At 52.0% G+C, this 26,322-nt stretch overlaps 1 protein-coding gene across 6 annotated transcripts; it reads left to right on the top strand.

Moving 5' to 3' along the window:
• Positions 1-21,791, top strand: CABP1 (calcium binding protein 1). 6 transcript variants are annotated; one of them, XR_004316539.1, is made up of 7 exons: positions 1-741; positions 15,559-15,589; positions 15,798-15,941; positions 17,689-17,798; positions 18,043-18,190; positions 19,576-20,796; positions 21,340-21,791. XR_004316539.1 is itself a non-coding variant. In XM_006178103.3 (7 exons), exons 1-7 carry the CDS (start codon positions 7,943-7,945, stop codon positions 21,363-21,365), a joined length of 681 nt encoding a protein of 226 aa, XP_006178165.1. In that variant the 5' UTR covers positions 5,763-7,942; the 3' UTR covers positions 21,366-21,791. The 6 variants fall into 6 exon arrangements, 5 of the variants coding, with proteins under 5 accessions (XP_032327303.1, XP_032327302.1, XP_032327304.1 ...); XM_006178103.3 differs by lacking the exons at positions 1-741; positions 19,576-20,796 and adding exons at positions 5,763-7,987; positions 12,588-12,764; XM_032471412.1 differs by having other exon boundaries at positions 19,576-21,791.
• The last annotated feature ends 4,531 nt before the right edge of the window (positions 21,792-26,322 follow it).

The raw sequence follows: 26,322 nt of genomic DNA, 5'->3' as shown, positions 1-26,322 counted from the left end.
TGGGCTCTTCGGGGACAGCCGGCGGCCCCCCCAGATCCGCACCGCCAGCCGCCGGGGAGCTCGGGGCTCCGGGCGTAGAAGCTGCGCTGTCACATGGGCGGCGGCGACGGGGCCGCATTTAAGCGGCCGGGGGACGGCGCCCGCCTCCAGCGCGTCCTCGGGCTCGGCTCCCGCCGGGCGCCCCGCTCTCTGCCCGCCGGGGGCCCCGCGCCGCGCCGCACCGCGCCGCCCCCGCCGGGCCATGCGAGCGCGGGCCCCGCCGCGATGAGCTCGCACATCGCCAAAAGCGAGTCCAAGACGTCGCTGCTGAAGGCGGCGGCGGCGAGCGGGGGCAGCCGGGCTCCCCGCCACGGCCCTGCCCGGGAGCCAGTGCTGCCCAGCCGCCGGCTGCCCGGCCCCTGTCCGGGCACGCCGCCGCCGTCCGGGGACCCCAGTTCGCGAAGGCCCCTGTGCCGGCCGGCGCCGCGAGAGGAGGGCGCGCGGGGGAGCCGGCGCGGGCTCCCCCAGGCGCACTGCAGGCCCCGGGAGGCGCCGCCGGCCGCGGCGTCCCGACCTTCGCCGCCGTCGCCGCTGCCGCCGGCCCGCGGGCGGGATGGGGAGGAACGGGGGCTGTCCCCGGCGCTCGGCCTCCGGGGCTCGCTGCGAGCCCCGGGTCGCGGGGACTCGGCTCCAGCCGCCGCGTCCGAGGCAGACCCGTTCCTCCACCAGCTGCGCCCCATGCTCAGCTCCGCCTTCGGCCAGGTAAGGGCCGCGCCTCCCGCCCGCTCCCGGAGAGGCGCTCGGGACCCTGCCGCGGCTGCGCGCCCACAGCCCTCCTCCCGCTGCCCGCGGCCCCCGGGGTCGTGCTCCTCTGGTCCTTCGGCAGCCCGGCGCCCCGGCCCGCGCTCCTCCTCCCCCGTGCCTGATTCAGCACCCTGTGCGCTGTCCACGCTCCGGGCCTCTTCTGGGCGGGCACCACCTCCTAGCCTCCCTCCATGGGCCAGTATGGGCCAGCCCTGGAAGGGAGCGACCTCCACAAACCGCCAGAAGATTCGCAAGGGTCAAGGAGGGGTGCTCCGAGCAGGTGGCGCCAAACGCACTCCTCTGGCCTCCGGCCAAGACGGCCAGTGAGCGATCCCAAGAGAGCAATGGGTTTGGAGTCTAGGGGTCAAGAGTGGAGACCTCGGGGTACACGGCCTTACCTGGGGATGAGGAACCCTAGCCATTTCCTGTGTTGGTCCTAAAGACCTGGGGAAAGTTAGGCGAGCTAAAAATATGAGAAAAGAGAAGTAATGTCTGGACAGACCTGGAGGGCTATGTGGAGCTGTGGTTCAACCTGGAACTTCGGGATGTTTGAAGGAGCTTGTCACTCCAGGGATGATGTTAGGATGGCAGTGGGCAGCTGTTGAGTTGTAGGACGTGCAATAACACCCAGAGACCCCCTAGCCTGAGTTGGTGTACATTCTAGGGTCAGAAAGTTCACTAAGGGTTCGCTAGTGGCTCGTTTTGTTTCCTTTCTCTCAAGAGCCGCAGGCAGCTGAGTAGCTGCCCTTTAAAAATAGCCCCATGGTGTGTAATCCAGGTCTACAGTTTGGGGATGTGCTGCTGGGGAGAGAGGCTCAGCAGAAAGGAACCTGTGAACTTCTGAGCAAAGCTAGGATTTCCTCTAGTTCTGAGTCCATAATTAAGTCAAGCTCTTTGGCACAGCATGGAGACGGTTCTGCGGCAGCTGAGGAGGGATGTAATGCAGAGGTCTGATCAGAGTGTTTGCGTGATGTGTGGGAAAAGAGGGGGGGCCTGTGTGTTTCTGTGCTAGGATGTAGCGTAAAGAAGCCGTTTCAGGCTCCTGGCTTGCCATGCTGGATCAGAACTCCAAGGAGGCCGTGTGTGTTTTGCTTCAGATCTGCACGTTCTTTTTCAAAATACTACGCCGCAGCAGCTGATGCCTGTGGAGGTCTGACATGAAGGCAGCTGCACGTAGACTCGGGTTGCACGGGGCAGCTGTGGTGGTGTGATGGGGCAGCGGTGTGGCTTTGTTCCTGCGGGGAGCCCTCGTTAGCCGAGTTCACTGGAAACAGTTCTCCAGAGTCGAGATTTGGATGCAGAGCTGTGAGAGTTAGTGCGGTGATGTGCTGAGGGACTTCACTGCAGTGGCTTCTGTATTAGTGAGGGGGTGTCGGGTGTCAGGGCAGGAGTGGTCTGTGAAGTCAGTGGGTTTGGGTTGCACAAGGGATACTGTGTTGTTGAGTTGGTGACAGCTATTCGTCTGCTTAGCAAATATTTTTTGGTTGCCTACTTTGCCCGGGCATTTGCTGGGCACTACAGAGATGAAAGTGAACAGGGTAGCCAGGGTTCTGGCTACTTTGGAGCCTTCGGTCTAGCCATTTGGAAGGGTACAATCACACACTTTCTCGTTATTGAGTTGGCTGGTGATCTGACTTGGTTGCTGGAAAAAGAGCCCGTTCTCTCTAGTCTTGCAGAATTTGCCTGCCTGGGCCCTTGGTGAGTTCAGGGCATTTCAGCTCATGTGCTTCCTCCTTCTACCTTCTCAGTCATGAAATAAAGGCTGTTCTCCAGCCTCATGTTCTGAAATGTCACCAGGGTCACCTGATTCAGGAAGACCTAGAAGGTCCCATCAAATATTTACTCCCTCTGGACGCTCTTGCCTCTGGAGCAGCACACTTTCTCTGTAAAGCTTGGTGCGCGCGGTTTGGGCTTCCCGCTGACAGCTCGAAGGCATCTGCTCCAACCACAGTAACGACAGCCAAACCCGGCCTGGGACTTCTGTGTCAGAGTCTCCAGGCTCCTCTGAGAATTAATCTTTCCATTCCTTCTCTTTGCATGGAGATTTCTGTCCTTAGAGACAGGGTTAAGACCAAGAGAAGGGAAATGAGGTTCTGAATATAGAAACCTCCAGATAGGATCTGCTTAGGGCAAAATATAGCCCTGGGGAAGTGTATTTTTCTTGTCTCCCAAGTTCCTTTTTTTTTTTTTTTTTTAACCTTCGGTAAATCATTTAATCTCAGTAAGCCTGTGTTTCTTTATCTGCAAAATAGAATCATAGTATTTCAGTGGGTTGGGGGAAATTCAATGGGATATAGAGATATGTATAGAAACTAGCCCTGTGAGTGGCCCAGAGCAAGGGTCCATGGATGTTAGTTATTATTACTGTTGTTGTTATTGTTCGTTAACCACCAAGGGCTGTGTCAGGACTTCTTTCCATTCATAATAGAGTCAGGGAGGGCCAGAGGCTGAAGTGACATTGAGGGTACCAAGAGATACTCCTGCGTGAGGGAGACAGGAGTTAGGATTCTTCCAGTGACCTCACAGAGCAACCTTACTGCCTGCAGGGAGATGGTGTGGTTTCGAGGCTACAGCAGGGAATGGTGGCTTGGAAGAGAATGAAGCTGCAGGTTCCAGTCCCAGCAATGTCACTTCCTATTGCTGTCACCTCAGGTCTGCTATTTCCTCTCTCTGGTCGGGTTTCTTCATCCAGAAATGAGATTGACAAAATATACCTTGCAGAGCTATTATGAGGGTTATACAGGATTAAGGATGTCAAATGGCCTGGCTCCGAGTAAGTGCTATAAAAAGGTTCAGCCTTCATTAATGTTATTATTATTATTATTAATAGATTAATTGTCAGAATGAGGGCCTATGTAAGATGCTTTGAAAGCTATTTCTGAGCCAAGTGAGGAAGGCCACTAAAGGACGATGCTAAATGACACAGGACCTCCCCTAGTACCCTCTTTGTGGCCAGCTAAGGTCAAGCCACTCAGCTGCCTAGAGAGAAGATGTGGTATCAGAAATTAAATCAGAATAGGCATGACTTGGGGGCAACTCTTGGAAGACCCTTTTAAGAACAGTCTTCCCATTCCTTATCCCAAGTTTGGGAAGAAACACCTCTTGGAGAGGAGGCAAATGTGAATAAAACCCATAGCTCCACCCCATCCTTTCCCTTTCTCTAGCTATAGAGACATCTGTTCTGATTTGAGTAGGCTAGCCCAGTTCCCAAACTGCTTTGCACATAAGGGAATTCAAGGTATGTAATACATGAAAAACTGAATGACTGGTTATGTCCAGTCTTTGGACTTCAGAGTTTCTTAGTTCCTGTAGTTTAGATGAGAGAGGGAGACCACAATGGTTTTCCTCCTAGCAGCTAGAATGAGGGCTTGGATATGTTACTCATCCTGCCAGCCAAGGCGCTCCCTACTGCTCTCTGAGAGGGCTGGGAGCCCCTGTGGCTTTTCTCTGGGGCCTGGGGAAGGGGAAGAGAAGGTCAGTTTGTGGTTAACATCAGTCACAGGTGATAGGAGTGACTTCGTATCAGTTTGTAGGTTTAGTGGAAGCGACACTGGTACTTGAGACCTCTGTCCAGAGCCCAGTAAGCGATGGACCAAGTGTCATCTCATTACCTTATCTTCATAGCAACCTGTGAAAGTTAGCATTATGCTCTCCTATTTTAGAGATGAGGAAACAGGCTCAGGAGAGGGGAAGTGGCTTGTTCAAAGGTCATGGAGGAAGTAAATGGCAGGACTGTGATGTGGTGTGTCTCTCTCCAACCAACCTGCCAGGGTCACGCCATGTCGGCTGGTGGAAAGCCACATATGTGTGTTTCCTATTTGTCAGAAGCATCCACAAAGCACCTCTCAGGTTACGACCCAGCTTTCCCAGAATGCCTTAACACTGGGCCACCATCCAAGTTCAAATGCTGGCGAGAGGACTGGTCAGGGCCCAAAGCCAGCCTCCCCCCTAATCAGGAATCATCAGCAACGGGTTTATCCTTCTCATCCCTCTGATCCTATTATCCCATTCCAGAACTCTAAGTGTGGCTTCTGGAGGCCTGGGGGCTGCTACCGCAGTGCATAGGGTTGGGGAGGTAGGGCCATGCGATGTGCTTTGCTCCTTAGGGAAGCCCCTACCATTCAACCCTTCATAAAATTCCTGCTGAAGGTCGGGCCATCTGCCTGCTCAAGGTCAGTATTTACTCTGGTCCCTCAGAACTACCACCACCGTTATCTGACCAACCCAAAATAGCGTAAGCAAGCTCTGGGTTTGAATCCCAAATCCCCTGCTGCCCTTAAGCCTCCAGCTAGTGTCAGCACCCTCTCCCTAAATAAGGGTGGGGTTTCTTCAAAGTGCATGACTTCTCCATAGGGGCCTGGTTTTGCTGTCTCCGGTTTCCAAGAACAGAGGCAAATCCAAGGTCGACAAACGGGTGCTGTGCTCTGAGCTGGCCTGCAGGGGGCGGGAGTCACCAGGGCTGACCCAGTGGGTGTGCCCTGCTGTGTGAAAGGAGGCTCCTGCCAGGGCCTTTAAGACCAAGGCCAGGCAGAGGAAGGAGCATCTTCTGGGTGCTCGGCACTGTACCAGGCCTTTAGAGTGCATTATCTCATTAACCCCTCACAAGAGTCCCATGAGGGAAGGGTTATTCGAGTACACATTTTATAAATAAAGAAACTGAGGCTCAGAAAGCTGAACAAGTCCTCGAGGTCACGTAGTTGGTAGGCAGCAGGACAAGATTTGAACCCAAGTCTGTCAAATTCTGCGCTTAAGCTCTTTACCTCTATATCAGTGCTTCCCAACACTGGCTGCAGGTTAGAATTACCTGCACTATTAAACAACACCAATACCCAGGGCTCACCTACACCTACTCCGTCAGCATCCCCGCGGATTCTGGTCTGCAGCCAGCACTGAGGACCTCTGCTTTACACCGTGCTGCCTTTTCGTGTATTCACCCATTTAGTTAATATGCACTGGGTTTGTACCTGGAGCCTAACTCATCTCCCCTCTGGGGTCCATGGTGGGTTCTAGCTTTTCAAAAGAGTTTGCAGATGATCAATGTTCTAGATTTCATCTACAAGTCTTTCCTGATCCCCTCAGACCAAGTCAGATCCCTCTGTCTCATATTTTCAGAGTTTTTGTGTTTTTGTCCTTCATAGCATTTCCCTGAAATATAATTAAGTACGTTGTTAGCTCTTTAATATCTCCTGCCCTCCTGTTAGAATATAAGCTCCCTGAAAGCAAGGACCGTGTTTATCTTGTTCCCACAATGTCCCCGGAGCCAAGCATGTGGAACAAGTGAAACTTCTTTCTTCCATTTTAATAATTACTTACCAAGTACCTGTTATGTGCCACGCACTTTTCCTACGGACACCTTATAACCAAGTGTGGAAACAGAACTCAGAAGCTGGCAGAGCCAGGACTCAACTCCAGGCTTCCAGAGCCTTCCCATTCATCTGAGTCCATTGCTCTTCCCCTGACCCTGCCTTGCCGCTCTGGTCTCTGGTTCCGAGGAACAGGTCTTTGAAGAAAGCATTTTGGTTACCTATTAGCTCCTCCCATGCCAGCCTTCAACAGCGTCTTCCCCTCTTTTCCTGCCCTGGAGTTGTCAGCAACCCTCCCCCAGCCCCCTCCTCCTGTCCTCAGGGGGTGCCCCTCCCTCTCCTTATCTCCCTCCGGAGGTTTGACTGTTGAATGACTCCCCTGATTAAACTATTCCATTGTCGTCAGCAGTCCCGTCACAAGAGCTATCCAGGGACTTCCTTCCCCAGCCCTTTGGGAGCGGGCCTGTGGCACCTGGGCAGCGCCCCCACCCATCTTCCCTCGGGGGGGTTCTGACTAGTCCCCAGAAACTGGACTGAAAGTCCCTCTGAGAGGAGCCTCTCTGAACTGAAACTTACAAACGGTGCCTGTAAAGGTTTTTGCATCCTGAGAAGAGTTCAGCCTCCCAGCCTAACCCTGGTGCCCCCTACTGGGAGAAGCTGGGTGCAGGGAAACGGGGACACTTCCTCTTCTGGCTCCCCTGGCTCGGGCTGTAGGTCTCGAAGGTGACAAGTGAGGCTTTCGATGAATTCCCATCAAAGCTGGAGCCTGGAGAGACCAGGAATTGTCAGTTACCTAAAAAGTTCTACCCGTGAGACCTTGAAGACCGGTTTGCAAAGGGTGGCCTCTCTGCTCTGCACCCCGAGGAAGCTGGGGACAGATCCTTGCTCAGGATCAGACAGAGGATTAGAAGGTTCATAACCCTGGCTTGCTCCCGCCTGCTGTGCCAGCACTGCCTCCATCAGGACCCGCTCAGGGCTGGCTCTCAATTTCCCTTGGGTGGGAGAGACAGCACACTGTGAAGGAGCAGAAGGAGCTGCCGTTGGCTCAGCTGTGCGTCCAGCCCTGGAGCCTCATCCCATTTCAATGACGAGGCAAGTGTGAAAAATGGAGTGTGATGGAGAGTCGTCACAAGATCTCCCAGAGCCTCAACTGGAGCTGCCGGCTCTCAATCCAGCTGCAATTACCGGGGGGCAATTAAGATGCGTGTTTGTTCCTGGGTACTTGCATATGCGTGTGTGTGTGTGTGCGTGTGTGCGCGCGCGCATGTGTGTCTATGAATGCACACAGAAGGCTGGAAACTGAGATGCACCCTGGCTTTGGGGGCCCAAAGTAGCCTGCTTCCCCTTCTGGGTCTGCTGGCCTATTTCCCAGCCGCAGCTGCCATTCTGGGCTCCCCTCCCCGAGGCAATCTCCCTGCAGATTTGACAGCGGGAGAGGAGGGGCCGAGGGAAGGGGAGTGAACCGGGGAGCGGACTCAGCTCTAATCTGATGTAGATGATCCGGCTGTCTTCTCCAGCTTGGCTGCCCTCTGCCATCCGCTCTCCAGGCGATTTTCTCTGTGCCTGCACTCTCCCCTCCTGCCTTCATCTCCTTAAGAAAGTGTCCAGAAAGTTAAACCTCCACACACAAACACACACACAATCCACCAAAAAAAAAAAAAAAAATCAGGGAGCAGGAGCAGGCAGACGAGTAAGAGAGCACGCGCGCAAGAGAGAGGGCTCAGATCGGTCTTGGAGGAAGAGCGGCGCAGGCAGAGGGAGGCTGGGGTTGGCGGTGACTGGGACTAAGGTCTCTTAGACCCCAGGAGCCTCCTTCATGGACCCGGGGATCCTGAGAGGGGCTGTCTCAGCTTAGGATGGGCAACTGTGTCAAGTCTCCACTGAGAAATCTCTCAAGGAAGGTATGTTTTTTGGAGTTCCCAAGATGGGGTGAGGGGGGCGGTTGGGCATCTTGCCATCTGCCCCAGAGGCTGGGCGTGGAGACAGTGGGCATCTGAAGCTTGCTACCCTTCCCGTGGGTTCTGTCTAGAGCCGCTTCCCTGTTCCTACCTCCAGATTCCCTCCCCTAACAGTTTTCTATGTCCCAGGCTCTGAGCTGAAGTTGGGACTTAGAGTTGCATGGGGAGCTGCGTTTGGGAATTTGCATGAGATTTAGGAAAGAAACCGCTAGCTCCTGGGCTGTAAAGTGAAAAGCCCGGATCCTTAGGATGTGACTGGACAGACCTCAGCTTGGAGCTAGTGGGATCAGAAGAGGGTTTTGACCGTGCTGCTGCTGCGGTTCCATCCCAGCAGTGGGACGGGGGCTGATTCATCTCCTTTGAGGGTCTCTGATCCTCTCTAGTGGTCTGTAAGCCTTCAGAGTTGTGGGTTTTGAAATAGATCCTATTGCTACTGAAAGGAACCAAGGCGGGTGTCCCCTTCTACCCTTGATAATTCTTGAGTCAGGTCGGAGAATTGCAGCTAGGACCAGACCCAGGGTTGTTTCCACTGAGAAATAGGATACAGAGCAAAGGCAGATGTAAGTTGCTCTCTGTAGTAGACGTATTGCTTATACACCAGGATGATATCCTTTTGCAAGAATTCCTTTCGGAAAGCAAATAATCACCTCCAAAGCGTCTTTCCTGCAAGCCTGGGCTTACATCTGAGGGTCTTTCTTGAGGAGGGCTCTGCCTGTATTTCCAGCCCTCTGTAGTCAGAGAAGAAACTCATAGATGTTATTTAAAGGAAGAAGAAATGGTAGGGATGTTTTCCTCCCATTCTTTCATTTTCCAGACAAAGAACTTGATTACCACTCAGGTTAAGTGACTTACCCAAGGTCTCAGATTAGCTGATGGCACCTCTGTCCCCAACCCCATCCTACCTCCTCGGTTAGTTTGACAGCCTCTTGATTTAGGACATTTTGGGCTTTTCTGCTCATCGTCTTCCTCACTTAGCTAAGCTGCTCACATCAAATTCCTCTTAATCTTCACTGTTCCTTGGATCCTTCCGAGGGCTGACTGTTTCGTCTGTGCACACCCCCCCCCACCATCATCTGTCATCTTAAAGGAGAGTCTTTTGCATCAGAAGTGGCCTCCACACTGTTGCAGAGAAGCAGAGATGGATCTGAATTAGTCCAGAGGACCGCTTCTCCTGGGTTCTGTCCAGAGCTTAATTAAAGAGGTGTACTTAAGAACAAGAACTGTTCTTCTGTCCCATCCCACCCGTCTTCCCTTACACAGGAGAGCCCCTAAGAGTCAGACTCCTCAGGCCTCCTCTTTCTAGCCATATGACCTTGGCTAAATTACTTGACCTCTCTGGGTCTCAGTTCCCTAGTCCATCAAGTGGAAGTCCTAACATCTACCACCTAAGGTGATCTAAAGGGCTAAACTGCTGTGGACACTGCCTGGAATACAGTACTCAGTAAGTGCTAGTTAGTATTATCATCATAATCATCATTTTTCCACTCTGGGTTTTCTGAGAAGGGGGATGGAGGAAAAAAGGGAAACAGGAGAGGTTTTGAGTCTAGAGACCACAGCACAAGATCATAAAATTTGTTGCATTCAATTTCATGGGGTTTTTTTCATAGTAATAATTGCTTTTTTCCTGAATAGCTACAATATCTTCCATATTGGTTATCTCTTCTGCTCTTTTCTGCCAAGTAGTTCTCTTGGCTATTTTATCGAGAAAGGAGCTAGACTCAGAGATAAGAGCTTTCCTGAGATCCCACAGTCCCCTGGAAGCAAGGCTGGGATGTAAACCTAGTCTGTGTGAATCCAGGGCTGGTATTTTGTTTTTATTTTTGTCTCTAAAAGAGGCTGCCTCTCTCTTTTTCCTGCAGAGAAGGTATTCTCGGAGATGGTGTTCATAGAGTCCCGAATCTGACCTTACAGGTCATCTTAGTCCAAATTCCCACTCCCTGCGGCAATGCCCTCTCCCGCCTCACCAGATACTTCCTCACTCAACTTCTCCTGGAATCCTTTCACTGAGAGGGCACACACTCCTGGCCAGCTTGTGTTGTTAGAAAGCTGTTAGGTCATGAGGCGTGCCGGCCCCTCCTGTTGCCCTGCCACACTCGAGAGATGTCCCCTCAGCGCCAGGAAACACTGTCAGCTGTGGGCTGTTGCCCACTTGGCTTCCTAAGTGGTAGCCGGGATTTGGTCACAGACAGAGAGAGGCAAACTCTTACAGGATCTGAGCAGGGCAGGACCGGCTGTCAGGTACCATCACTGGCCAGGGAAGAACAGCAACCTCCCGGGGCAACTTGGTGCCAGGCAGGGTTATGATCAAGAGATGCAGTGGAAATTCCCCAGTCGTCACTGGTTCATCCTTTGTGGGAGAAAATTTTTCTCTACCCTTCTCACTTCTTTCCTGATTGGCAAATATTCTCCCACTTCCTCTGCAGCCAGAAGTAAATGCCTTCTGGCACCCAGTATCTCTTAAGTTGCATCATCATCATTGTCATCATCGTTTTCATCGTCATTGTCATCACCATGGCAACTCCACGTAGTCTGCTCTTACCATGCTCTAGGCACAATGAAATAGCTCATTTACCTCTCACAGAATCCTGTGACGAGCCTTGATTATCCCCATAGTACAGAGCAGGAAGCCAGAGCACAGAGAGGTGAAGTGGCCTGCCAAAGGTCACACAGCAAGCAAGCAAGCAGCAGAGCCAGAATTTGTCCCCAAGACTGAGTCCAAAGCCAGTTATACTAAAGCTCCTCCCGGAGTTCTGTGCCGCCTGCTGCCTCCTCCTGCTGGGTGCGCTTATCTGAGCCAAGGGAGTGAGAGTCAGCCAGAAACGAAGAAAAGGCTGATTCTCTACACACATCTCCTGGGATTACTTCCTGGGGTTAAGCCACTGTCAATTCCTGGGCTTCCTCTGAGCCACCCTCCCAGTCGGGAAAGTCTCTGTGGTCCTGCCCTTGCTCTAGCCTGGTCCCTGAAGCCTGCATGAGTGTGGCTGAGGCGCTGAACCTCTGCTGGCCATTAAACCAGAGTGGACTCCTGGTCATATCTGACACCCTCAAGTTCTAAGATGACCTGGAGTGACCCTTATGGCACTCTGAACTTGGGCCTTGGACTGAGGTCCTGCACCTCGGGTCTGAGTTGCTGCTTACCCTTTGAGGAACCAGTATATTGTTCCTTCTTCTCTGGAAGAAGCTTAGGAAGTTGGAAGGGAGTCAAGACTGTAGCCCCCAGTGTGGGGCTTTGGGGAGAAGGAGCATGAGAAGACAAGGTGAGATGGGGAAGTGGCTCTGCTTCTCCGCCTGGGAGGGCAGCCTACCCTTTAGATCTTAGGATCTTCTGCTGGACGTGGCCTTCTTTGAGCTGGAGGAACCTGGCAGCCGAGGGTGCAGCCGGATGGATGGGCAGGGTGTGCAGGACCCCAGAGCTCTGAGTTTCCACTGCTCTCTCTTTCCTTGGAAGGTTTGGCTTCAAATCCCCATGTAGGGGGGAGGCATCCAAGCTCAGGGCTGAAGGCAGACTGCCCAGACCTGGATTCCGGGGGGACACTGGGCATCCTGGTTGAGGGGGCTGGGGGGAATAGAATGTTATGTCTGGGCGCTGCTGTGGTCCTAAGGGGACAGTCTGTGGGCAGTGCTGACTTTTTATAGCTGCGTGGGAACCATCAGGGAGGAGGATGGGTTGACCGGGGCCTGGGAGCACAGCTATATTCGGTAAGCAGAGAGGGCCCCTGCCTCAGCCTCTGGAGGTCCTGCGGGCTGGGCCAGGCAGGGAGCCAGGGAGGGCAGGAGGGGCTAGGAGGAGGCTTGCTGGTGGTAGAGAGCGTCCAGGCTTGAGGCCACAAACTGGGTGGAATCTGACCCACAGATGCGCTTTGTTTAGCCACTCGGTGCTTTAAATCAGAAGGTCTGGCAACACCAGGCTGGAGTTATGTAATGCTGTCCCTTCAGAAGGGACACACAGCATCCATTTTGCCCCAGGCCCCACCTCTCACACCTGCCTGCTTCATTTCCATTCGCTATGGCACCTGCGTCTGCAACCTCTGGTCCAGCAGACTAGCTGATCCTGCTCTCTGGGGCCAGCTCTGACAGTCCTCACTGCCTTCCAGTGGGTTCCAGAGGAAGTAGGGTCAAAAGTCAGTGGGGGGCTTAGCCCCAGGAATTGTACGGGGCTGTTGGGAGCATCCTGGGAAAGGACATTATTCCCTGAATGCACAGGAGCCTCCCTCTGCCTGTTTCTCTCTCTGAGCTTCTGCATGCACACGAGCGTGTGGTTCTGTGCACGTGTGTGTGTGTGTGTGTGTGTGCCCGCACGTGTGCCACACAGTGGGTATCACACCCAGTTCTCCTTGGAGCATCGTTTTGGTCAAGGATCGGCGACTCTATCTGCTGGACCAGTTTGATGCCTGCCCCCATACATCCTGAGGGCTCTCTGCACCCAGCTGTTTGCCTCTCAGAGGTCTTCTCTTGAGAAGGGCCCCTTCTGGGGGCAGGAGGACCCAGCTGGGCAGAGAGGTGATGCTCTGCCTCTTTTGTATTTGCTGGGTGCTGGCTGAAGATGCGCCAGGAGGAGACCAGCTACACGGTGGTACAGATGAGCGAGGAGGGGCTGGCAGCCAGCGGTGAGCTCCCCGGACCACTCCTGATGCTGGCCCAGAACTGTGCCGTCATGCACAACCTGCTGGGCCCGGCCTGCATTTTCCTGCGTAAGGGCTTCGCGGAGAACAGGCAGCCTGTACGTAAGTTGGGCCCGATGGAGCTGTGCTCGACTTGGCTTCACAGGGCATGAGGAGGTGCTGGGAAGAAGAGGGTGCTCTGTGCACAGCAATGCGCATCCCCCAACAGACACACCTCAAACCCTCAGCTTATGAATCTGACCTCCAAACTTTCCTGCTCGTGGCTGCAAAGCACTGGGGAGTCTGTATCCACCAGCCAGAAATAATAGCAGCTAATATTGTTCGGGTTTTTTTTTTTTATTCAATTATTATGTGCCAGGCACTGTGGTAAGGGCATTGGTGCATTGCCTCAGAGCAACTCCAAGAGGTAGGTACAATTATCACCTCCATTTTACAGATGAAAAAACTGAGTTGGAGGGGTAACATGCTCAAGGTAATGGCTGGTAGGCAACGGAGGTAGGATTCAGACTTGGGGAGTCTGACTCAAGGGCCTCCTGTGCTCTGAACCACAGTACTGAATACGTGGTACCATCCAGCAGAACTTTCTATGATGATGGAAACATTCTACAATCTTCACTGCCCTGTGTGGCTCTGAGCCCTTGACATGTGGCTAGCGCAACTGAGGAAGTGAGTTATTAATTTTCTTTGATTCCAGTTCAGATTTAAATAGTCACCAGTGGCCAATGCACTGGATGGCCTCCTAGAAGTATCTGAACTGTCATGGAGAGGAGGGGGTTAATGATGATCTTACAGATTCAAACACTGGTAGGTTCTGTTTATTGAATACCACCCGCTGAACGCTTTACAATTCTCGCCTCACAAAGGCAATGTAGGGTGGGTACTGGTATTAACCCATTTTACAGATGAGGAGAGTATGACTCACACAGCTGAACGGATCTGCCCAAGGCCTTATAGCTAGGAAGTCAAGAGGCCAAGTTCTTCTCCCCAGCAGCATAAGTTAGGGAGCGAGGAGTGTGGTGGGCTCCATTCCCACCTGACCCCCTGGATTGGTCCTCATGGTTTCTCTGCCACATTGGTGGGCATCCTCGGCTCCACCACACACCACCCCCTGCTCCGCACTGGGGACTGTATGATTCAGGGACCAGCCAGACCAGCTCTGGCCACAGGCACACTGCCAAGGGGTACCCAGGTTTTCTGCTCCCTGGCTCCAGGTTTACAAGAAGTATAGAGGGGGCTGCAGAGCTGGGTCCTGGAGAAGTGAGGCCTGAGGGGTGGGAAAGGACTTGTCCCTTGTCCCAGCGAGCTTTCTCTGCACGTGCGTGTACACGCATATACACGCTGACACTTTAACTTACTGGGGGTACGGGGCATTGGGTAAAACCTCCTTTTTGGTTACCCAGGATTCCGGGTTGCTAGGAACAGCTAGTGGGTGACAGACTTAGGAAGAGGTAGGTGTTAAAGGCAGTGACCACCCCTGCCCTGGGCATCGTGACAGGCTTTTTAAGTGGAAGTCATTACAATCATCCCACAGAGACACACACCTTCAGGTGAATCCTACCCGCAGCTAGAAGCGTCACCGGCAGGACCTGGCAGCCTGCAGCCTGCTCGTTCCAAGCTCACGTACGCTCTCGGCACAGTCCTGCCATGTATGGCCACTTCTGAGTGCTGGGTCCTTCTTGTGCAGATGTTTGTCCCAAAAGATGTTGCTCAGCCGCCCCTTTCTAGAAGATTCTCAGATTTCCCAGTGCTGGGGGCCCTTGCCCCGGGGGGCCACTTTGGAGCGGGTGAGTGAGCAGCAGCCTCTCCTCCCGCCCTGACCCTGTTGGCTAGAGTGGCCCATGTGCACAGCTGAGATGCCCCACACTCACTGTGGCACACTCCTGTTGTCTGTGTTTTGCAGTCGGTGTGCCCACACCTGGAGTGCTCTTCCTCAGGGCAGGCACACCCTGCCCCATGTTCTACCCGCCCAAAGGCAGGCAGCTGTGACATATGGGGAGGATGAGCCCCGTGGACCAGTTCGGAGCCTGCAAAGCATGTCCAGCTGGGCACCGCATCCATTTCATGTCAGTCTGTCTCCCTCCTGGGCAGACCTGGGGCGACTGGCACCTCACCAGCCGGAGCCTGCCCCCTGCTTCCTCCGGGCCTGCTCTTTGGAGATGTCTCTGCCATCTGTTTGGATGCCTCGCCCCAGGGCTGCCTTGACTCCCCAAGGAGACCTGGGCCCTGCATGAGGCTGGAGACTTGTACTTTGGACCCTAGTGGCCACCACCGCCAGAAGCACTGGCTGCCCCCAGGGTCCTATGCTGTGTCTTGTGACAGGGCGAGGTTTGGGATGGGGGTCCAATGGGAGAAGGTGGGGCGGTGCCCAGGAAGCAGGGCACAGCCCTCATCCTGCCTCCACACCCTCAGCTCCTCCTCCTCCTCTTCCTCCCTCTCAGTGCCCATCTGGTCCCCGCTTTCTCTCCCCACTGCCCCTCACTTCTCCCATTGCTTTGCAGGCCGCTTCTCCTCTGCTCTTCTTGGTTTCGTCGTGGGGAGGGGGTGCCCTCCTCTTTCTGTCGTGACCTCCTGCTAACCTTGTTTTATTTACAGGCTTTTGCCTCCAGACCAGCTCTGTTCCCTGACACATTCTTGTGTCTGGAATAAGGAGCCGGGGGCGCAGGGGTTCTGTGCCCAGGCTGGATGGGGGTCCTGGGCCCCTGGGCATCTCCTGTGTCTGCAGGAGATGTGGGGCTGCATCTTTTCCCTTCCAGGACGTGGTCCAGGCACGCCTCTGCTGCTGCCCCATCACATCCCCCCAGGGCCCGCTGCCACTCGGACGGCCCACGGCTGGGCATGGTATGACTGCCGGGCCCCTCGCAGCTGCTAATAGGGTATGTTCTTCTGTTTCAGGACAGATCACTGCGGCCGGAGGAGATTGAAGGTAAGGCCAGCCCCTTAGGGGCCATCCAGGAAAGTGAGGGAAGGGAGATGCGTGAGAAGAGAGGCAGAGACACCTGGTACGGAGCCGGGCATCCTCCGCGGGGCCAGGCATTGGAGGAATGCGCCAGTCAGTGGGCCCTCGGGCTGCCTCTGCCCCAGAGGCTCTGAGCACCCCACCCCGCCACGTCCACCTTCATTCTCCTCCCCAGAGCTCCGGGAGGCCTTCAGAGAATTTGACAAGGACAAGGACGGCTACATCAACTGCCGGGACCTGGGCAACTGCATGCGCACCATGGGCTACATGCCCACCGAGATGGAGCTTATTGAGCTGTCCCAGCAGATCAACATGAACCGTGAGTCCCTCCACTGGGCGCCTCCTTCCGCCCCCGTCCTCACCCCTGCTCCCCTCTGCCCGGGCCCAAGTTCTGGGCCCACCTCTTCCCAGCTCCATGACCCAGGGCAAACCACTGACCCTCTCTGTGCCTTAGTTTCCTCACCTGTAAAATGAGGGGTGCAATACAGGGAGCAGAGCACTGCGAGTCAATCAGGGGCTATATTTATTTATTTATTTTTCTTGTTTATTTATTTATTTATTTTTTGGCAACAGCTTTATTGAGCTATAATTCATATACCATTCAATTTATTCGTTTATTTTATTTTTGTGGGTTTTGGGGGAGTAAATGCGGTTTATTTGTATATTTATTTATTTATTATGATTGTTATTTTTTATTTAACGGATGTACTGGGGATCGAGCCCATGACCCCGTGCGTGCTAGGCTCCACCACTGAGCTATACCCTCCCCCTCAATTTACTCATTTAAAGCATACGCTTCAGTGGCTTTTAGTATACTGTTGTGCAACCATCACTGCCATCTATTGTAAAATATTTTCACTGCCTCCCAAGGAAACCCTGTACCACTTTGCCATCGCCCCGAAGTCCCTCCACAGCCCTCAGCAACCACTAATCTACTTTCTGTCTATACAGATTTACCTGTTCTGGAAATTTCTTTCTTTTTTTTAATTGAAGTATAGCTGATTTACAATATTATATTAGTTTCAGGTGTACAACAGAGTGATTCAAAGTTTTTATAGATTATACTCTGTTTAATGTTATTGTAAAATACTGGCTATATTCCCTGTGCTGTACAATATATCCTTGTAGTTTGTTTATTTTATATGTAATATAAAATATAAAATTGTACCTCTTCATCTTGCCTCTCCCTCTCCCCCTCTCCCCCCTGGGAACCACTAGTTTGTTCTCTACATCTGTGAGTCTGTCTCTCTTTAGGGGACCTGTTTAAAACAGCCCAAAACCTGGCAGGCAGTAAGAGCTGAACAGAGGGAGGCTATCATTATTATGTTTCTCTGTCTTTGTGTGGCTTCTCCCAGAAGCAGAGCAGGAGACAAGGGTTTGTGTGCACAGGGTTTACTCCGTAGGGAAGGACAGTGTTGGTAGGGAATAGGGAAGTGAGGGAGCCAAGATGAGGAGCCAGGGAAGGAGGCGCTCAAGCAACTGCCACTGTGGGTGACGGCAGCTAGTTCCGCTGGGAGCGCAGGGAGTTCGTGTAGCAGGCTCGCCCCAGAGTTGTCCCCCCAGCCCTCCCCTCTCCAACTGGGTACTTATCCCCGAAGCTGCCATCAGTCACTGGCTGATAGTGTTGTGAGCAGGCCCCCAGGGGCAGCTCTCCAGTACTTCTAACTACTGAGAGAGCCTGCTGGAAGGTGAGCTCCATGTGCACAGCGAGGGTAAGGCCTGCGGCCCGTGTGTCCGTGACTTCTCTCTCTGCTTTTCTGCACCCGTGTCTCTGTCTCTCCTTCTCTGAAATTTTTTGCCTGTCTCTGTGACCTCATGTCTCTTTCTCCCATCCACTACCCCGATCCACTTCCTGACTTGGCCCCTTAGTCAAGCCCTGGCCACTCCCATGGGCCACTCTGTGACAACACCCCTTCCATGGTCACCTCTCTGTCCTCATTTAGCCTTTGCTTATCCCCTGGACCTGGTGTGGGGCAGGTCAAGGAGGGCTTGGCAGTTCTCTTGGTTGCCTGGTCAGAGACGGACAATGGTTAGATGGATGACCCAGCCCTTTCCTCTGTCCCCAGTGGGTGGCCATGTGGATTTTGATGACTTCGTGGAGTTAATGGGACCTAAACTCCTGGCGGAGACGGCAGATATGATTGGAGTAAAGGAGCTGCGAGATGCTTTCCGAGAGGTGAGTGGTGGGCAGTGGACAGGCAGAGGGTGGGTAGTGTGTTAGAATTCCAGTCCCCAGATGACTACTTGAAAGGAAACTTGAGCTCTGGATCCTAGACCAGGAGAAGCAGCTTGGGTAGAGAAGGGCTCTGGGAAGGGTCTGGGAAAGGCACAGTGATGCTGGAGAAGGGTCTCAACCTTGGGATCTGCTTCTGAAAGTCTCCGTATTGTAGCTGCCTCTCCCTCCATCCTGCCCTCTCTAGTTTGACACCAATGGTGATGGAGAGATAAGCACCAGTGAGTTACGGGAGGCCATGAGGAAACTCCTGGGTCACCAGGTGGGACATCGAGACATAGAGGAAATTATCCGAGATGTGGACCTCAATGGGGATGGACGAGTGGACTTTGAAGGTAGGTGGGTCTTGAGAGTGGAAGAGAAACCAAGGCAGGAGTGGGCATCCATAGAGCACTCCATGTGTGTATCCATCATGCAACCGTCAGTCCACTTCAACTTTCCACCTCCCTGCCCTTCCATCCTGCCACCTCTCTAATCCCCCTTCCATCCCTGAGCTCATCCTTCCATCTATCTTTCTATCTGTTCATCCATCCATCTCTTTATCTGTCCAGGTGCCCATTTATCCACTCATCCATCTCTAAACAATTAACCATAGAACCACTTATATATGCCCTTATCTATCCATCCACGCATCTATTCATTCTTCTACACATTCATCCATGCATCCATCTACCCATGTACTTCTCCCCATCTATCCAAGCATCTGTGCCTCTTGACATTTATTCATACATTTATAAATCTCTACCCATCTGCCTATATTTCTACCTATACGTCCATTGATCTGTCCATCAGTCTGTATAGTGATTTCCCCATCTGTATCCATCTACCCATTTATCCACCCATCCATCTATCCCTGTGTCCATCTGCCCCAGCCATCTCTATCCATCTATCTGTCCACCTACTCTGGCATCCATCCATGTGGGTATTTTCTGAATGCCACATTCCTCAACCTGACACTCAGGCCCCCTGAGATCTGCCCACAGCTCACCTGTCTGGTCACAGTTCCTACCATTCCTTCACTCACACTCCACCTTAAAACCATCTCACAATACTTGTGGTCCATGAACCTGCAAAGCTCTCATTTGAATATACTAGTCTTTGTGTCAGGATGCCTTTTATTCTGTTCTTCACTTGGGCTAAATTCTGTTCATCCTTCAAGACCCAGCAGTGGGACCACTTCCTCCAGCACCGCTTGCTTGATTCCCCACGTTGACTTTCCTCCTTTCTGGGCCTTCACAGCACCTCAGGCTCCCTCTTATTCTTCACACTGGCCCCTAAATACTAGTTATAGCTCTGCTTGACTCTGAACTTTGGGAGAAGAGGAACCCCATTTTCTTTCTCTCTGTAATTCCCACAGAACTCAGTACCTGACAGATAGTGAATGCTCTGTGTTTTAAAAATAATAGTAATCATACTAGTGATCATCTGTTACAGCACACTTATTATCTACCAGTCACTCTACTGAGTAGCTTTACATGTATTGTCTCATTTAATTTTTTTTTATTGAAGTATAGTTAATTTACCATGTTTCCGGTGTACAGCAAAGTGATTCAGCTATATATATATATTATATATAAATCTATTATTTATCAGATTCTTTGTAGGTTACTACAAGCTATTGAATATAGTTCCCTGTGCTGTACAGCTGGCCCTTGTTGGTTATCTATGTGTTAATCTCACACTCCTAATGTAACTCATTTAATTTTCATGATGACTCTAGGGATTGTACCATTACTACCTCGTGTTGCAGATGAGGAAACTGAGGTTCAGAGAAGTAATATCACTTCCTAACTAGTAAGAGGCAGAGCTGGCCTCATAAACCCAAGCCTGGAATTTCAGCCACTACGTACATTACACCGTGCATGACACTGTTCGAGGCCCATGGGATACAGGGCAAAAAACACAGCAAAACATTGTCTCTGCACTCCAGGAAGTTGCATTCTGAGCAGAAGAGCAAGATAAATGTGTGCTAGACCATGGATGTGCCCAGAACACAAAGACTGGGAGGACTTTTCTGGGGAGTAGCTGGTCTTCAAGGTTGAGGGGAGTGTGGCTGGGCTGAGAGAAGGCTCTGCTCCACCAGATCTGAACATTTTGGGCCACCCCGTGTCCAGGTAGGGACCCCCACAGATGACAGCCCTTCCCTGGAAGCCCAGCACCCCCATTCACTCTACCAGCATGTACTGTATGCCCATGGTGTGCCGAGACCTGATCCCTGCCTTGAGGAGCTCAAGACCAGCAAGGAAAACAGAAGCCAATAGTACAGTCCATGCTGTTTGGGGGGAAGTATAGCGGCAGTTGGGTACAGTGGGGGCACCTTTGCCAAGCTGGAGGGGGATTAGGGAAGGCTTCCTGGAGGAGGCTACAAGTAAGTAGGGTCCTAAGAGATGAGTAGGAGCCACCAGGTGAAAAAGGAAGGGGTATTTACCCAAAGGAACTGAAAACCTATGTCCATACAAAAACCTGCAAGCAGATGTCTATAGCAGCTTTACTTATAATTGACAAAACTTGAAAGCAACCAAAATGCCCTTCTGCATGTGAATGGGTAAATAAACTGGTACATCCAGACAGTGGAATATTATTCGGCACTGAAAAGAAACAAGCTAACTAGCCATGAAAAGACATAGGGAAACTTAAATGCATGTTAGTAAGTAAAAGAAGCTAATCTGAAAAGGCTACAAACTGTGTGACTCCAACTTATGACATTCTGGGAAGGGCAAAACTGTGGAGACAGTGAAGAGATCAGTGGTGGTCAGTGGTTAGGGGGAGGGAAGGATGGACAGGCAGAACACAGAGGATTTTGAGGGCAGTAAAACTCTCCTGTGTGATACTATGATAGTGGACACGTGTCGTTACACATTTGTCAAAGCCCATAGAATGTACAGCACCAAGAGTCAGCCTGAATGTCACCGTGAACCTGGAGCGATGATGCCATGTCAACGTAGGTTCCTTGGTTGTAACGAACATCCTGCTCTGGTGGGGGTGTCGATGGTGGAGGAGGCAGGGGGTATATGGGATATCTGTACTTCCTGCTCAGTTTTGCCGTGAATCTAAAACTGCTCTAAAAACTAAAGTCTAGTTAAAAGAAAAAAGAAGGGAGAGGGGACAGGTTGCAGGAAAGCTGAGGGGTGAGAGGGAGGGAAGGCGTGCCAGCCGAGATGCTGACAAGGAGATTTGTGTGGTCGCAGCTTAGAGGCTGGGGCTGAGCGGTGAGAGGTGAGGCTGGAGATGTCAGCGGGGGCTGGAACAGGGAGGGCTCTGCGGTCGCACGTTATCCAGTGGGGACCATGAGAGGTTTAAGAAGGGTCAGATATGCAGGTTAGAACACTCCTGCCAGCTGCTGTGTGGGATGGATTGAAGAGGTTGAGTGGATGTGGGGGACCAGCACTGGTAGGGACAGTGACAGTAGAGAGAGGCCACTGATCTGAGAGAGGTTTGGGCCCTGACTGCTGCTTTCTCCCCACCCCGCGCTGTGCCCTCCCAGAGTTTGTCCGGATGATGTCCCGCTGAGGCCACCAGGGCCCCTCCAGGACCGCCAAGCTCCAGCGGCGGGGAGAAGAGGAGCGGAGCCCACCTCAGCCCGCCGTAGCCGCCAGGGGCCCAGGACGGACAGGCGGATGGGGCCTGCCTGCACCCCGGGGAGGTGCCCACCCCGGACCCCCACCCCTCCGCACTGTGAAAGACTCACGACTCCTGCAACTGGAAAGGGGGGGCGCCGGCCGTCCAGGAGGCCGCCGCGCCAAGCCGGCAGAGGTCAGGCCAGGCGCCCAGTGCCATGGACCCGGCCGCTGCTGGCTGGGTGGGCCCGGGAGCCCGCCAGCAGGCCCCACACAGCATGTCCGACCCGGGGCAAAGCCTCTGCCGCCCTCCTTAGCTCTGTGCCCATCCTGGCTCGCCTCAGACCTGTTATCTCAGAACCAATAAAAATATTTCCAAGAGAAAGGCCACCGTGGGGGTCTCTGCTTCTCAGGCCTGGTTAGATGACAGACGCATTGCCCGAGTAACAGCTGCACGCCCAGAACTGGCTGAGCATCCCTGCCTCCAATATGGAGCCCTCATTAGGTCCCCAGCCTCTTCCCGGCTCATCTCAGAAGCTGGTACTTTTCATTGAAAGGGAGACCAGGGAGTAATGTCGCTGGGTACACAGCTTTCCCCAATAGTCGGGTTCTCTAAGGAAAGGAGGCGGGCTACGGCTTGGGTCTGCCTCACTTCCTGCCGCCCTGGGGCTTTCACACTAGTCAGGGAGACAGACATGAAATAATTACATCCATATGTGCTTACAAATTGTGATCCTGCTTTTAAGGGAAAATGCAGGGACCTTCGGTGGGGTAGAATAAGGCCTGGCCTCCTCTGAGGAGGTCAGGACAGGCTTTCCTGAGGAAGTGATGACAGGGTTTCTGCCCTGGAGGAAATCCCAGTGTGAGTTGAGGAGACGGACTGAGAAACAGCTGCCGTCCTCTCTGCTGAGTGGGAAACAGGAGGGGATGGTAGTTAGGCCCTGGGTTTACTTGCTGTGTGACTTGGGGCCAGTCACATCCCCTCTCTGAACCTCAGTTTCCTCATATGCAACAAGGGGACAATAAAGGATACTGAAGTCCACAGTAAACGCTCTCAGGGCATTGCACTGTCCGCCTCCAGGGGCCACTATTCCCATGATGGCCATGGAACTGTGCAACGTGGCATTATTAACCACGACCCATTGTAATCATTGTACTTCATTTCTATAAGTGAAGGGCTGAAGTAGCCCAAAGGAGAAGTTTGTGGGTAGAAGTGGCCCAGAATCTTTGACAAGTTTGCGGCCTAATCGGACAGGTATGTGGGATGGACCTGTAGACTCTGAGCCAACGGTTCTCAAACTTGAACTCATTCATCAGAATCACCTGGGGGCAGGGGGACAGTCTAGCTCAGTGGTAGAGTGCGTGCTTAGCATGCACAAGGTTCGGGGTTCAATCCTCAGTCCCTCCATTTAAATAAATAAACAGATAAATCAATAAATAAACCTAATTACCTCTCCTCCACACACTGGGAGATTTATTTGGATTTGTTCAGCCACAGATTTGGGCCCACCCCAGTGATTCTGATTCAGTGTTTGGAGAATTTGCATCTCTAACAAGCTCCCAGGGATACTGATGCCGCCAGGACCTCAATGCTATAAATCCCAGACACGTGGGAGGCAGGTGTAGCTGGGAGAGGCTGTGCGCTAAAGGCTGGAAGCGGGAGGTAAGCGGAGAATCCCTTGCCTGTGTGCTGCGGCAGAGGGGGATCCGTGTCCTCAGGTCTGGCGGGGACTGGCAGGGAAGGACTGTGGGCCCCCAGCCAGAGGCCTGGGTAATCCTCATGTCCCTGAGGCCAGGGGGCCTGGGAGCTCCAAATTCACTTGAATAATCCAATTCTGAGATTAAGCCCTTGGCTCCGTGCCCAGCCTGCAGCCCTGCTTGCTCCTGTACGTCGCTCTGCTCAGAGACCCCAGACCTGCACTGTTTCTGAAATCCAATGGCCTTGAAGGGCCAGAGGAGCCATCTGTAGGAAGGGGGCTTCTGTGGGCATCTCTCTCAGCTGACAGAATGAGCCACTGGGGGCACCGCAGGGAGAGGGTGGAGTTAGGATGTCAGCTAGGACATTTCTGTCCTCAGTATTGTGGCCTGCTAAAATCATAGACGTGGTGGCTGTGATAAAAGACTTGAGAAGATGCCAGGCTACTTCTTGGAGGAGGCCTCCTGCTCAGGACAAAGGGAGGCCTCTCTAATACTGAAACCAGAACTCCTCCCCTTGGTCACGTCTTATATTTAAGCGTTCCTGATTAGATCATTTATATTTACTTTCATGTGATCATGTATTATTTGATCTCACACTTTCCAAGAACTGAGACTCATTTTCCTAGATGGTCCCTATCTCAGGCAGGAATTCTTTCTGCAAACTGCACCCCCAAATCTTCTCCCCTCCAGGGGCTGGGGGTTGGGGGAAAGTTTGGTGTGTGTCATCTTAGAAAGGCTTTCACTGTTAAGGTCTTTTTTATTTTTTACAATAGTCGTAAGTACTCCTTATTTAATGTACTGCTGGTGATGTGTACATATTGCATTGAAAGAGCAAGATGAGATTTTTGCAAAAGAAAAAAGTCTGTGTTTTGAAACACTCTGGGACTAGGATGTTGGCAGCTAAAGACATTTGGATGTCAGCTCATGGTACAATCTATTGTCCATGCAATGCCTTTTCAGGTTTTTTTTTTTGTTTTTAATGAAGTATAGTCGATTACAATGTTGTATTAGCTTCTGGTGTTCGTTGTCTGTAAAGTCTTAAAGTGAGGCTAGATTTGCCTCCTTGTGACCTGTAAAGTCCAAGTCATTGACTCATTCATGTATTCTTTCAATCAGTGTTTATTGAACACCTAGTCTGTGCCAGGGTCCCTGTCTTCCAGAAGCTCAGATTCTAATAGAGAAAACAAATAAGAAATCAGACAAGCCTAATGTAGTAGTACAGATGCTATTTACCCAGTTACTTCTGAAGTTAGCCTGAGAGAAGTGAGGGTACTGATGTGGAAAAAACGTGTTACAGCTCAGTTGTGACAGCAACCTGGATCCGCGGGCGGGAGACCAAGCAGCGCTCAGGTAGTTGCAGAACTCCAGTTTATTACGCCAGCTCGCCTAGGGAAGGTAACCCTTCAAGCTCTTTTTATAGGCTGCCAGTTTTACACTTTGCAACATCATATGCAAATAAAGTATAACAGAAGTTGACCAACCAGGAACAAGCTTTGTAGAAATAGACCAATCAGGAGTGAGCTCCATGCAAATAAAGTACTACACATGGACCAATCAGAAGTGAGAGTAATACCCAATCAGGAGTGAAGAAAATAACCAATCAGAAATGAGCTCAGGGAACCAATAGAATTTTAGGTGTAAGTTAGCAGCTTTAGAGGCAGAAAGTGAGATAGAGCTTCCCGGCCAGGGAACCCGACGGTGCTGGGAGGAGAGCAGCGGCCCTGCCTAGGGGTCCTGCCAGTCTTTTTATGGGGCTTCCCGCCTCAGTACTAAAAGGCACCCGCCCAATCTGGTGGGGTGGGGGTGGGGTGGAAGGGACAGATTTGCTAGGACCTGAAGGATCAGCCGTGCTTAGTCAGAGGAAGTGAGGGGAAGAGGGTTTCTGGTTGAGGGAACAGGAGAAGCAAAGGCCAGGAGGTAAAGGAAAATGTGGCTCTTTTGGGAAACTAAGCAGAAAGGAACTTGCCTGGTGTGCTGGGCTGGAGGGAGGAGCAGAGATGATGCTGGTCAGAGAGGCAAGGCCCGACCACACCGCAGACCTCGGAGGGTGGAGAGGCTCAGGTGGGACTTCTGAGGGGCTGCCTTCTAGTGTGAGCTGGGCCCACGGGCAACAGAAATTTTGGTGACTATAAAAGGCTCACCTTTGGAGACATGAGCAAATCACAGAGCAGATGGAGGCAGCTGAGGGCAGCCAGGAAGCATCTCTATAGGAATGTGGTTGAGAACCTGGGTCTGATCAAAAGTGAAAAACACATTCTGTGTCCTTGATAGAAGAACACACCCCTCGAGGTTTGGCCAAAAGGAGAAAACCCTGAGTCTGACCACGCCTCTGGATCCAGCGGGCAATTGGGAGGACATTTAGAGGACAGAGGACAGAGATTCCATCCATCCTGTGAGTATTCCATCAGTAAAATCCCAGACTGAGAAACTTCACAGGTCAAAGGGCTCAAGTTCTTCAACAGATAGATTACAAGAAAAAGAAAGGGGTGGAGAAGACTTGTAGATTAAAAGAGCCTTGAAAGTTATCACACTTTTAAAAAACTGGGCCTGAGTGAATGACAGTGTCTAGGGACATGCACTTGAGTGAAAAAACCCCTAAAGAAACACCAAGGAATTAGTCCTATAAAAGTCTGAACAGTGGTTGCTTTTAGACAGAGGGAGAGGCGGCTGTGATTGGAGGGGCACAGAGAGGGACTTTTGGGGAGTCGGACAGAGCTCTATTTCCTTCCTTTTTCCTCACGCTTCAATCACTTGTTCAACCTGCCTTTTATTTTATTTTATTTTTTACAGTTGACTTACAATGCTGTGTCAGCTTAAAGTTCTATTTCTTGACCTACTCACGTGATCATTACAAGCATGTTTGCCTCTCACCAAGTCGTACATTTGTTCTGTATGTTTTTCTGTTTGTCTTGTTTTACAATAGAAAGAGGTTTTGTTTTGTTTTTTTTAACTGTGAGCTCAGGAGCCAGCCACCTGGTTTCAAATCTCACCTCTGCCACTTTATAAGTGGTGTCATCTTAGATAAATTTATAACACCCTCTAGGTCTTAGTTTCCACATCTGTAAAATGGGGATGATGTTACAGGGTTGTTTTGAAGATTAAACAAGCTGGTACTTGAAACCCTTGGAACAGTGTCTGGCACACAGTAAGCATATACAAATTTTTCCTATTATTCTTACGATTGCATTGTTTTTCCCCATTCCTTATCCCTC

The sequence above is a fragment of the Camelus ferus genome, chromosome 32 (genome assembly GCF_009834535.1).
Source record: "Camelus ferus isolate YT-003-E chromosome 32, BCGSAC_Cfer_1.0, whole genome shotgun sequence".
NCBI classification, from domain to species: Eukaryota; Metazoa; Chordata; class Mammalia; order Artiodactyla; family Camelidae; genus Camelus; species Camelus ferus.
Note: the sequence above shows the minus strand (reverse complement) of the source record. Positions and strands in the feature narration are given on the sequence as shown.